Source organism: Eulemur rufifrons, chromosome 8, assembly GCF_041146395.1.
Source record: "Eulemur rufifrons isolate Redbay chromosome 8, OSU_ERuf_1, whole genome shotgun sequence".
NCBI classification, from domain to species: domain Eukaryota; kingdom Metazoa; phylum Chordata; class Mammalia; order Primates; family Lemuridae; genus Eulemur; species Eulemur rufifrons.
The window spans coordinates 44,828,950-44,842,787 of NC_090990.1; the positions used below are offsets into that span (position 1 = coordinate 44,828,950).

The window sequence follows — 13,838 nt, forward strand, 5'->3', positions numbered from 1 at the left end:
GTGCCAATCCCTTTAATTTAAATAAAAAGCCCTGAAAAAATGGTTGAAAAATGGTGACCTTCGTCTTCTCCCAATACACTGTGAAATCTGAAACAGAAAGAGGAAACCTAGTTTCCATTCATTAAAAATACAAATGTAGGAAAATTGAACTGGTTTTCTAATTTATCTATCACTGAGGATAGCGCAGAAATGTCTTTGCCACTGGCATATAAATAGCTTAAATTTTGAAATGTGTCTAGACATACATGCTTCCAGGAAGAAAGTCGTCTTTTTTTAAGTATTTCCTTAGCAGTAACTTACTTACTACGTATTTTACCTAGTCACAGATAATTCTGCATTTCCTATTGGTATCAAATGTATTTTTTTAGTTAAATTTCATGAATGCACCTTTATAGATCCTTAACTATTTTGACTTTCAATATAAATAAATACATATGACTCATCTTCCAATAGGCTGAGCAAAGAGCGTATCCGAGAATTGCAACAACAAATTGAAGACCTCCAGAAGGTTTTACAGGAACAAGGCTCCAAGTCTGAAGGCGAAAGTGTAAGTAACTTAGACACTATAACAATTTTGCTGTGTATGCATTCTTTTTAATAGGTCTTGATGCCCAAATTAATCTTATATTTGAAAGTGTCACCCCTATCATTAAGGGTACCCTTAAATACCGTATATATCTGCATAACAGATGCAGTGATTTTGCCAACTTGGAGCCTATCAGTTGATCATAAAAATCGTAAGGTGATTTCTATCTGTACTACTTCAATAGTATACCTCAGTTCATGATCATTCTTGATTGCGAGCATGCTACAAGTGAGGCCTGCAAGTTCTGCTGGAGTTCCAACAAGGCCGACCTGAGAAAAGTCCAAATGAGAGGACTCAGAAGTCGGAATTGAGGAAACTTTCTAATAGGAAAACAGAGAATGAGAAAATGCTTTCTACCAAAAGAGCATTCAGCAAATGGATCTTCCCAATCTCTGAAGGACAGAAACTTTAATGCAGGCCTGCAGGCATCACTCCTTATTTCTTCCTCCTTCCGTACTGACTCATGACCTTGCCATTTTCTTAATGGTTTTTGGTGGCAGATTTTGTAAGAACGGAGATAGAGGATTTAAAAAGAGATCCCACTTAGCCTAAATCTGAATACACCTAGCAATTTTTCTACAGTTTGAAGAGAAAAAGTAATGATTGAGAGAGGGCTGTATTTAATGAAAAATAACAAGGAAAGAGGGCTAGATATGTGTGAGAGAGAGAGTGATTGGTATTAGATAGAATGTTAGATGATTATACCTGTGTTGATGGGGGAGGAAACTCTGCAGAGTAATAAAGAGATGAAAAGGAATATTGAAAGGGTTGCATTTCCTTTCTGTCTTTTCTATGCTTTATGTGATTTTCTTTTTTTTCCCCTGGGGGCTTGGAAAATAGAAATCGTCTCATGCATGGTGGCATCTCATATGTGCATATATACGGTATTGTAACCTCTCTAATACAAATATTATTTTAAGCCATGTTAGGGAATACTTTTAAATTGGGATCTGTTGGGGGGAGTATATTTTGGATTGCAGTGTTTTAAAGATTTTAAATTTCTTTATCTTTTATTTTTAATCTATTAGTGCTCAGATTATATTTCAGATTATATATTTTAAATTCTTCAGCTACTCAGTAGATGCAGAACTACTATTGGAATTTAAAGTTCTGTGTTTTAAGAGGAACTTTTGTGTTTTAAATTTTGCTTTTTAACAAAATCCAGTTGCTTCATTTGGTGTTATTAAAGTGCTTACATTTATAATGATACATTTTTATAATAAAGATAATTAGCTTAGTTCTTTATGCTCTTCATCAAAGGTCAAAATCTTAAATATATTTTGAATAAATGATTATTTAGGTATTTAAGTGTTTGATACTCCTCAATATATCACATTCAGCTTGTATTTGCTATTTTTCAAGTTCAAACTTAATTTTTATTCAGAAATATGAAGCATTTTTTCTTTCTGTTATTGTACTCTTCCTTATTTCCTATTCTCCTTTCTTTCCCTTTTAAGGTTAAAAAAACCCTAAAATTATATGCTTTTGAAAGTATATTATTAGAAATAAAAATTTTTAAAACATTTATAATTTTACATAGTATACCTTCAAAAGCAGGTAAAGAGATTTAGATGTCTGGAAACTTTACCTGTGTGAAGATAGTCATCTTACAGCAACTTTTTTTAATTTTGTAGTCCAGCAAACTAAAGCAGAAGTTGGAAGCTCATATGTAAGTAAAACTGATGTTTCATTTCAAATATGAGAGGGGAATGGTTGTGAAGCTTCTAAAGTTAATATCCTTTTCTGATTTTGTGTATGAAAGCAAATACCCTAATGCTAATTGAATGTTTACCACTGCTACCAAAAAGAGAAAAGAAAAACATGCTAGAAGGTTCAGCTTGCCTAGGAACCATCCCAAACTCCTACATTTTTCAGTTGCTAATATCATTTGAAGAATTTAACAAAGCACACAACTACTATCACAACTACATTATGTGGGATGTTACACCTATAAAATATTTTCTCTTACTTTCATAGGAAGTGAGGGTGCCAAGGGAAATAATTTAACATTTTTGGCACCCACCTTGTGCCAGGTAGTTTACATCCTCATGACAGCCCGTATAGTTAGGCAAGTAGTATTCCCATTTCACAAGTGGGGGCCTAAGAGTCAGAAAGCAACTTGCCTGAAAGTCCACAAATGTTATGTGGCAGAGACCACTTTCATTCTTAGGTCTGTTTGACTCCAAGCTCCATGCTCTTTCCACCACTTAGGGAAAAACTAACAGAGGTCCATGAAGAATTACAGAAGAAACAAGAGCTCATTGAAGATCTTCAGCCAGATATAAATCAAAATGGTAGGTACTTATAACAGACTGCAATTCGTGTAAGGATTTGCCCTAAAAGTTGAAGGACACAAGAACTATGTATAAGTTTTTGCGTAGTACGTAGATACATACATTTGTAAATAAGAACCATGGCAATTTTAGTTCTGAAGTCATTAATAAATGATACATCTTAAAGCAAAAAAAAAGTAAATCTAATAAAATGAACTGATTGATATATAGGAGTATCAAACATTGTAAAATATAAAATTTACACTGGAAATATGAATGACATGATTTCAGATCAGATTAAAATGAACTTCAAAACATGTAGAAATAATGCTTTATTTTCTCTTATTATGGTTGTGCTTATATTGTAGGGTATATTTGTTTATTGAAATAATGGAAAGGAGAAAAAAGCTAGTTAAAGTAGACTGTAGGTTTTTTAAGGGATAAATAATAATTGATTGAGAATGTATTGGTTATAGTTCAAAATTTTTAGATAAGAATTAACTACAAAGAAGAAATAAGGGCTTCTCTTTTAAGTTCTATTATTAGTCTTTAGAAAATAAATGTGATAAATCTAATTCTGTATGTGAGGATGGAGTATTTTAAATAGTAACAGGTCATGTTTCATTTTATTTTCACTGATAGTACAAAAGATCAATGAACTGGAAGCTGCTCTTCAGAAGAAAGATGAAGATATGAAAGCAATGGAGGAAAGATATAAAATGTACTTGGAGAAAGCCAGAAATGTGAGTGACGTATCTTTCAGAGCTCAAGCCTTTGTGGGCTGTGTTCTGATGAGGCCGTTTTCACCTGGTTACAGTGTTGTTCTTGTGTCTGCGTCTAATCACTTTGGTCTCAACAGTCTTACCTTGCCTGTCAGGTTCCCGGGATGTCTCCACATCAGTCCTCGTATTCTCACTTTATTGGTGTCAGAAAACATAAACACATAGATTATAGGGACAATTTACATATTGATTGTAGTGACCTCATTAGAGAAAGTGGCTGCTATAATGTATGGAATCTTCAGGTTTTAGCAAAATTGAGCCTGAAATTTTTATTTTGCTAGAATCTTAGCAAATTTGCTGAGAATAAAATTTTCTAGAATCTTAGCAAAACGAACATTTTACCTTTTGTGAAAATTTAGCTTTTTTAAACTTGTTTGAAATTGTTTTAGCATTTTATCTAGATTAGACAGTTAAACACTTTTCTATGTTCATCAGACTCAAAGTTTAACAAGATAGATGTTTAGTCCTTGATCACTTTGAGTCCAGTGCTGAGTGAGGAAGGGCTCCGCCTTGTGCAGTCATTCAGAGTCCTAAGCTGCAGGGGCTCCACTTGATATTGTCCAACTAGTAGATGAAGAAACAGTGTAGATTGCATAGGACATGTGTAATTTCAGGCCTGAAAACAGCGTAACTAGCTTTTACTCCCATTTCAGTGGACAGAGCTCAGGCACATGGTCACACCTAATTTCTGGGGAGGCCACACCTAACTTCTGGGGAGGCCACACCTAACTTCTGGGGAGGCCACACCTAACTTCTGGGGAGGCCACACCCAACTTCTAGGGAGGCTACACCCAACTTCTGGGGAGGAAAGACAAATAGGTTTGGTAAACATGCAGGCATTCTGTGCCACAGTTAAGTTTCTTCCAGTTACAAAAGAACAAATGTTTACAATAGAAAATATAAAACATAGAAAGTTTCCCAGAAACAACTGCTGTTAACATTTTGGTGTATTTTCTTAATGGTGCATTTTTTTCAATGCATATATTCTCTGTGATTGGCGATCATAACATACACACGTGCATGCACATATATATAGATATAGATATATAATTTGTGGTTTTAAACTTAATATTTCATCATATTATATAAATATAAATTAATATATATTGAGCACTTAACTACTCTACGTACTGGGAATACAGCAGTGAACTAGACTGACACTACATTTATGGAGCAGACTTTGCAGAGGTAAAATAATACCTACATAATATTCACTTGTTTGGGATATAGCATAGTTTACTTAATCATGATCCTGTTGGAAATACTTTGTTTTCATTTCATTTTCATTGTTTTTTTCCGTAGAAAACTTTAGGCAACATACTTGTGCAGAAAGTTTTCCCTTTTTTTGGCTTATTATCTTAACCCTGTTTCCTAGAAATTCAATTATTATGTCAAAGGATAAGATAATTTTAATAAGATACTCAATATATATTTCTAAATGACATTTTAAAAGGATTATAAGTAGTTAAGTAAAGCAATGACAGTGAATACCATATTCTTGCTGTCATTGAGTATTGCTAATTCATTTAAAAGACAGTTGCTTGCTTTGAAAAATATGATTTCTTTTTTTAACCCTTACATACTTGGTGGGAGAGGTTCAAATAGTGGTTAAAATACTGGTTAAAATAATAACATGTCCATTGTAGAAAATTCAGAAAATATAAAAAAGTCACAAGCAGACTTCTTATTAGAGATAACAAATTATGATTTGTTCTTTCTAATTAAATTATGATTTAAATTCTTTAATCTTTTTTGCTTTTATGTTATGAACTCCCTGAGGTCAGGTACCATGTCTTTTGTAAATTGCTGACTCCCCGTCTGCCTCATAGTCAAAATTCAGTAAATGGGTTTTGAATAAATGAATACACATAGTAATATTTTTGTATATTATCATCTAGTCTTTTTCCTATTCCTCTATGAATATAGATGACATTTTACTAACTTATTAAATAATTAAAAATTTTTTTTAGTATATTTATATTTACATCATGCAGATATCCCTATTATTGGAAACTTGTAGTTTTTGCTTGTAATATATGCCTGACATCTCCGAATTGGTTTCCTAACAGAATGCTATTTACATAGTTTAGCTGAGTCTCTTTACTACATTCTGATCAAGCATCTCTTTTTACTCAACTTTTAGTTATTTATTTAAATGTGATTGATTACCCCATTATTACAGATAAAATCACCAGCGTCTATTACATTGATCTTATATATTGAATTACATTTGACTAGATGATAGTAAAAAAGATTACTGGCAAAAATTTCTTTTGTGTGTATTACTCCTACTTTGTAAAATCATCAAGTTCTCCTATAGTTTTTTAATTCATTTTAACTTTTAAGAAAATTCTCAAATCAAATAAATGTGGAAAGGGTTATTTCAAGACCTTAATGCTCAAAGCTTGGGCATTGAAAAGGCTAAATAACTATCCTTAAGTACTGAGCCTTCGAGAAAGGAGATTAGATTTTGGGATGGGGAGCTTCCCATTTTTGTGCTGAATATTTATACCATTTCTTGTGTATAGAATACGTTTTTTTGGTGTGTGTTTTTTTTTTTTTTTTGTTACTCCATTAAGATTGTAAAACAAGCTAGAGGTAGCTCCTGGGTCACTTTGTGGATTATTTTCCACTTTATTTACACAATTTTTATAGAACATGTTCTTATGTTTTCAGTACTTTAAAAAATATAAAGTGACCATAATTTTTTTTTCTTTAAACAGGTAATAAAAACTTTAGATCCCAAATTAAATCCAGCATCAGCTGAAATAATGCTACTTAGAAAGCAGTTGGCAGAGAAAGAGAGAAGAATTGAGATTCTGGAGGTAAAACATCCATATTCACTCATCTCCTCTTAATTATTCTGTAGAGTCCTGGTAATTAGCTGCTGTCACGTATTTGCCATTAATGATCAAATTTCACAAGTAGTTAAAAATGTCATGTTCTAGCACTCAGTGTTTATTACGAAGCATCTCACTAGCTCACTGGACTGGTCTCTGCACAGTTATGCTGCGTTGTCTCTCCCTCTGTAACAGCCAGTCGTGTGCATATCCCTGACTTTCTAATAGAGCCCTGCTGTAATGCTGCTTTAAAAACTATGTGAATGTGATTTCATTCAGAAAAAAAGAAAAAAACTGAGCTTTACCTTTTAAAAAAGGCAGTGTGTTCACTCAGTTAACCAGATTTTTCTTATCTTCTCCCTATTCTTCACCTGAACCTCAACAAACTTAGTTGGAATTTCTGAGAAAAGGAAGTATGCACCGAATCCCAGTGAGCCCCTAAATTCAATTTGTTAATCATGCAAAGTTATATTACTAACATCATGTTCTCATTAGTTAATCGAGTCTTTGCATTTTAAAAGTATTTTTGTGCTAATGGTTATATCATTCTTAAGAGCTTGGGTAAGTATGTCAGTATGAAATTGTATATTCTTAGATTTTATAATTGGGCATGTTCTAGTTTCGTTTGCAAAGTGTTTTGCAAAACTACTATTTTTAATGCCATGGTGAGATTTGATGCTATTCTTAAAGTCAGTATATACTTCCTCTTAATAACGTGTGCATAATTGCAGAGCCATGTTGAGTTCTGTATACTGGCCTTGAAATTCTCATAAATGGTAGTTGGTTTCTTTTTTAATCAACTAGGAATGTTATATAATGTTTCAGAGAAACACATTCTATTCATATACCTTTTTCTTGGCATTATTTCTGAGCAAGTAGATAATGAACTGTGGTGGAAATGTTTTCATTTAAAGACTTAAAGATTTTAACACCCTGTCGTTCCTACATCCAGAGTACACACCAACCTGATGTGCACTTGCTATTGGCGGTCGTCCTGGCCATGTTGTTTGTTGTCAGTAGCACCATGTACAGATACCTGTCTGAAGAAATGCTAATAATTCTTCAAGATCTAACTCAAATATCTCTTGCTCTATAAAATATTTTCTGTATTCATTAGCAAAAGGTAGTTATCTCTCCATAGTGGGTCCATGAACTTTGAATTCATGAATTAATTCCACAACACCATTGGTTTTCCTTTTGGCACAAATCAAGGTGCCTTGAGGTCAAAGACTGTATCTTATGTCTCGGTACTCCCAGCATTAAATATTACATAAACCAGACCAGGATTACAGCTTTATTGGTAACTTCTTCACATGGTCACCTCTCCTCTCTGGTCCTCCAGCTCTTCATCTATAAAATAGTGAAACTTGGACTGGATAATCTCTGAAGTCTAAGTTGCTCTGACTGATAACTTCCCACAGGAAAACAATAAAAATGTACACCATTGCCAATGTTTGAAACGTACATCCCCAACAAGTATGAAGACAAAATGGTGCCTCTAAAACTGTAGGGCCCTGAGGAAAAGCTTCAGTTATGCCATAGCATACAGGCATTTAATTTATTTGTATTCATCTGTACACACATTGCAAAAAGAAAAGGAGAGACGTAATATAAATAGCAGAGGCTGCTCTGACTGCCTTCTGTCTCAGGGAGTCTGTGCCTGCAGTGGGTGTGAGCCAGAAGAAGGGCATGCCCTCCCTCTTTGGGGCTTGGTTCCTAATACTTTTTGTATCATGAGCATCTTGCTGAGGGAAGATTCAAGTGTTGCAAGATTATGATATTTATAAGAGCCAAACCATCTGGCTCATCAGGTGTTCAACAGAATTACAAAATTAGCTGTGTTAGAGTAATTAAGAGAAGGATATCATTCTCTGCGGTGGCACAGAAATATGGCCACAGGGAATCTAGAATACAGGCCACCAAGAAATGAGAGAGAAAAATTTGTGCTAGGCTTTGTAGGTGATTTTAAAAGATTTTCCTAGCTATTTTTTACCATGGCCTCCTCCTTCTTAGTTTTGACTTCTCCATAAGTGTAGCTCTGTTTCATTACCTAAGTCAGTTACTGGTTTTTTTCTCTAGATTTGGGGGACAGTAGCATAAGAATCACTAGTTGTGTGTGTGCATGTGTATGTGTGTTTAAATCACTCTGTTCTACCAATAAAATTCCTGAAATAAAGGTTTATTAGTCATAAATCTTACTCTTTCATGCATGTCATTCTTGCAATGTCATGCATGCATTTTTGTGTGATTCAGTTTACATTTTGTTTACTTTATGTGCTTTACAAATGTATTCTTCACATTCTCTCAACAATGAACATAGTGAAGAAATGATTCTGTTTTTAGTAATTTGGGGTGATTTCTGGGATTTTAATAGTCCACATATCTTTTTCCAGAGTGAATGTAAAGTAGCAAAATTCCGTGAATATGAAGAAAAACTCATTGTTTCTGCTTGGTATAATAAGGTGAGTTGAAATTCGACTAATGATAAGATGTTTAGAACAGTGTTTATCAAACTCTTTTGACCAGGTGTAACAGAAGGAAGTATATTTTATACCATAAACCAGGACATAGCAAGTTTACATATATGACTGAAACAAAAGTTACCCCGTGTGTGTTACACCCAATATTTTCTGTCATATTCTGTTTTTTTAGATGTTGGTTATAATCCACTAAATTGATTTTGTGACTCATCAGCCTTTAGTTGATATACATGAAGCATAGGCATAACAATTCATAAATATTTAAAAATTGCCTTATTTTAGCTTTAAGAAACATTTATTCCCATAAAGGGTTTTTGGAGAAATGTGAATATCTGTGTAATGTGAAATTAAATGCTTCTAGTACTCAATATTTAACATCTTCTAAAGCTTCTTAGTGTGTCCTTTACTGTAAATGTGTGTGTTTTTTAATCCAGAGAATACTCATCAATAGTTGTCTCTCTCCTACCAAGGATAAAATAGCATAAAGTAATTTGAAATGTGTTTTATTTTGTCACTATTAGTATCAGTGGGATGTTTTCAAGAGTAGCATTTCATGATGTATATGGTTCTGCTGGGTTATTCTAATCAGCTTGAATAGGTAATAACTTGGCCATGATCTACTGTTACCTATTCTTATTTAATACAAGGGAATAGCACTTTATAAGCTTCCCACGTGTGGACACTGGGCTTCAACACACAGTACTAGTCATTCTTCCTCAAACATGTCTTGTGCTTTCATGCCACCATACTTTTCATCTGTGCTCTTTCCTTCCTTTCACTATTTGGTAAAATCTGGCTTAATTATGTGTGAGACATTCCCAGTACCTTCCCTCATGAGTCAGTCATCCTATTTGAGATCAGGGACTGTGAATTATTTCCTTTGCTCTTTTGTGGCCCCTGATACATAAATCAGTATATGATAGCCAAATAATACATTTTCATTTTTCAATCTGTATTTGTTGAGCATCTACTATATTCCATGTACTGTACTAGTTACTAGTGATGCTAGGTTCAGTAAAATTACAACTCATGCCTGTAATCACAGTACTTTGGAAGGCCAAGGCGGGAGGATTGCTTGAGACCAGGAGTTTGAGATCAGCCTGAGCAGCATAGCGAGACAATGAGACCCCACCTTTACAAAAAATTAAAAACTAGCCAGGCATGGTGGAGCATGCCTGTGGTCCTAGCTAGTTGGGAGGCTGAAGTGGGAGGATTGCTTGAACCCAGGAGTTTGAGGTTACAGTGAGCTATGATCACGCCACTGCACTCCAACCTGAGTGACAGAGTGAGACCCTATCTCAAAGAAAAGAAAAAAAAAAATTGTTTTATGTGGTCTAGAGAGAGAATAATGACTTCCCTTATAAGAAACCCAACAGCCAAAATTATGATGATTTGTCATGTATCAATGTAGAGATAGAACATAACATGAACTGTACTGGTGGTTCTCAGACATTAGCGTGCATCAGAAGACTTACTAAAATACAAATCGCTGCATTAACTTGCAGAGCTTCTCATTCAATGAGTCTGGGTAAAGTCCCAAAATTTGCATTTCTAACCAATTCCCAGTGATGCTAATCTTATTGATCCAGGGACCACATTTCCAGAACCATTGATCTGAACTATTCTGTTGTGTTGTGTCTGCCTATTGATGGTGGAATGATGGCCCAAACACAATTTGCTTTGAAACTTCTTCCCATTGTTATAATTAAGCCTAATTCCAACATGTTATTTTAAGCTGTTTTTAGTGATTTCAAGTTTAGCAGCTTAAAGTGGGTTTTGTGCCTTCTTATTAGCATTACCACTTCACAGATTAATCAGCTTCTGACCACTTATTTTCTTCTATAGAAATGAGGAAAACCTCAGCTTTGTAGGATTGTTTTGAGGATTAAATGTCTTTATCTATGTAAAGAGCACTTTGCAAACTCTAAATATTTAGTCATGTTAAATATATACACCCACACACACATATATATATATTTTGTCATTGTTGTTCAGAGTCTAGCGTTCCAGAAACTGGGGATGGAGTCTAGACTTGTGAGTGGCGGTGGTGCTTGCAAAGACACTGGCCCGTGTACTCCTGCACGGTCTTTCTTAGCACAGCAACGGCATATCACCAACACCAGAAGAAATCTCTCTGTTAGAGTTCCTGCTACAACATCTGATTAAACTGCAAAAGGAAACATAAACAGAAGTGCCCTTAAAATATTTTGTACTTTTCAACTAACTACCAGATTGAAAAAGAAGTTATGATACAGGATACCAGGTATTTTAAAATCAAAATGCATCAAATTAATTTTGCCAGCTGACTTTGAAAACAGAGTATAGAATTAGCTATCTCTCTGGGGGAGCACATTTGAATAATTGGAAGATGTAATTACACAAACATCTCCAACAACCGTCTGTCTTTTGAGAGTAATATAATCCAAATCAACTTTGTATATTTTAGTTTAATGTTTTCAGTTGTACCAATAACTTAATTAATTTGCAATATGTAATGAGTAATATGTAATTATAAAACATATCTAGATTTGTTTTATTTTTTTGGTCCATATAAAAAATAGTTTTGAGGTAGGCACATGATGAGGGTGATTTCTTCAACTTGATGTATACAAGGCTTTACTGCTATCCTTCAATTCTTTCATTAAATGTGTACATATATTTTGTCATGTCATAGAAGATATAATGTTTGGAATATTTGACTGTTGGAATGATGTTGCCATAGTAAAAGTGACTAATTAGAAATTTTGTAGATTCTGAAGAGGTCACAGTTCTCATAGGTACCTCCCGTAAACAAGGGCTTCTGGACAGCATGATTGAAATGCTAAGGGTGAGGAATAAAGTGACATTTGTAAGAGGTGACTTTCTGATAGAAAGCAAGCTAAAAACTATATTTTGTGTTAATGTTTACATACTTTTTAAGGTAATTAATGATGATTTAATTACTCCTTTTAAGTATAAAATTATCATGGCTTCTGCCAAAAAAAGATATGGTATAATAGTTTTACCTCCTCATTGAAAAGAGATGTTGCAGTGATGAAAAAACTTGGAATCAGTTTCATTTTTGTTTACTGATTGAGGAGTTTGTCTTGCTCAGTTTGTGGTATTCAGTTCATTTCTGCCCAAAGCTCTTATTTGCAAAGGTATTACTTTTGAATTTGGGGATCATTTTTATTTTTTACCACTTTGGAATTTTAGTTAAGTTGTGTTAAATCTGTGTTGTCCTGTATTGTAGCCACAAGCCGCATGTGGCAATTTAAATTAATTGAAATTAAAAATTTAGTTTCTTGGTTGCACCAGCCACATTTCAGACGCTCAATAGCCATGTGTGGCTGGTGGTTCCTGTATTAGGACAGCTATAGAATATTTCCAGCATTGCAAAAAGTTCTATTGGACAGCGCCATACTAAATCTTTTTATAACTCAGAAATACTTTTTGATATTAGACCACAAATATAAAAAGAAGAATGTTAGTACTGTTTCAGATGTAAAAAGGAATTGAATTGTGACATAATTAACATCTTACATTCTAGGTAGTTGAATACCTTATGTTGTGACAACCATAGTTAATTGTTCCAGTACTGTTCAACAAATGCATACCTATCAGCAGTATGTCTAGACCAGGGTCAGCAAACTTTCTGTGATGGGACAGGTACTAAATATTTTAGTAAATATCTCAGGCTTTGTGAACTGCGTAGTCTCAGTTGCAAGCATTTAACCCTGCCATTACAGGGTGAAAGTAGCCATACACAATGTATAATATAAACAAAATAGACATGGCTGTGTTTTAGTAAAACTTTCTTTACAAAAACAGGTGGTAGGCCAGATTTGGCTTGCAGACTATAGCTGTGGTCTGGACTTTATTCTTAGCCTTTCTTTGCAAATACAGTATGAGCATTGTTCCATTTACAGTATTACTCATTTGGATACCTGGTTTTTAGATTCTTGCCCAGTAATTTTTTAATCACTGCAAATGTGCAAATTTCATACTACATTTGGGTCTCTGAGATTAGGGAGTATCTGTCAGGATATTTTGTTTTATCAGGGTTACTTCTGTTGACTACCTCTTAGATTTTGATGTAATTGTTGATTTGCATTTTCATATGTTCTTGTAGTGTCTGCTTGCCTATGACTTTTAGTGAAATGAAATAAGCCTTTGAAAATATCTTAGCATGCTATTTAAAATTTTCTAAATATGATGGCATTTTGGTATATTTTGGTTAGTGAAGACATCTGCCCCTTTAGTGTTTCTATACTTATAATTGAAATTTTACGAGCTCTTCAAGCTCCCTTTTAATGGAATTTATTATAAAACATTAACTTTAATGAATTAGTGTTTTCATTTCAGTTGCTCATAAATTTTTGATTATTGTACTTGGAATTTCTACATAATACAATTTCTGAATGAGGATATAAGGATAGATTCATTTTTCTTAATACAGAAAAAGCAAATTTTCTGATTTATCACTTTTCTAGGTGGTAAGTAGAATTTAAAATGTTTGATTTATAAGTATTTATACAAGACTAATGTAATTTAAAGTTCTGTATTATTGTGATTAATCAAAGAGAAATTCAGGAACTGATCAGAAGTGAGATTCTGTCCACATCTGGTTGATGTAGTGAGACTGACACCCTGTGGGTGGTAAGGCGTTACAGATATTTCATCATGAACCATGATGTATACACATCTGTGTTGTAAGAGAAGCTTGAAGGCATATACCATGGAAGAGATACTCAGAATTTATCTATTTGATAAGGAATTAAATGACCCAGTGATTATAAAGTAAAACCACAGACCAATTTGAAAATTATCTTTAATTTTGAGCATTTGCTCTAAGATTAATATTCCTTTCTCTTTTTAAAATAGTGTATAAATATGAC

General features: G+C 33.8%; 1 protein-coding gene across 1 annotated transcript in view; it reads left to right on the plus strand.

Moving 5' to 3' along the window:
• HOOK1 (hook microtubule tethering protein 1) overlaps positions 1–11,496 on the plus strand; it is a 50,139-nt gene extending 38,643 nt beyond the window's left edge. The window contains exons 16-22 of the mRNA XM_069478005.1: positions 454–547; positions 2,221–2,255; positions 2,798–2,880; positions 3,502–3,602; positions 6,365–6,466; positions 8,875–8,943; positions 10,957–11,496. Of these exons, the coding sequence (XP_069334106.1) occupies positions 454–547; positions 2,221–2,255; positions 2,798–2,880; positions 3,502–3,602; positions 6,365–6,466; positions 8,875–8,943; positions 10,957–11,127 (655 nt within the window). The 3' untranslated portion in view covers positions 11,128–11,496. The remainder of the gene's footprint in view (positions 1–453; positions 548–2,220; positions 2,256–2,797; positions 2,881–3,501; positions 3,603–6,364; positions 6,467–8,874; positions 8,944–10,956) is intronic.
• Positions 11,497–13,838: the final 2,342 nt, after the last annotated feature.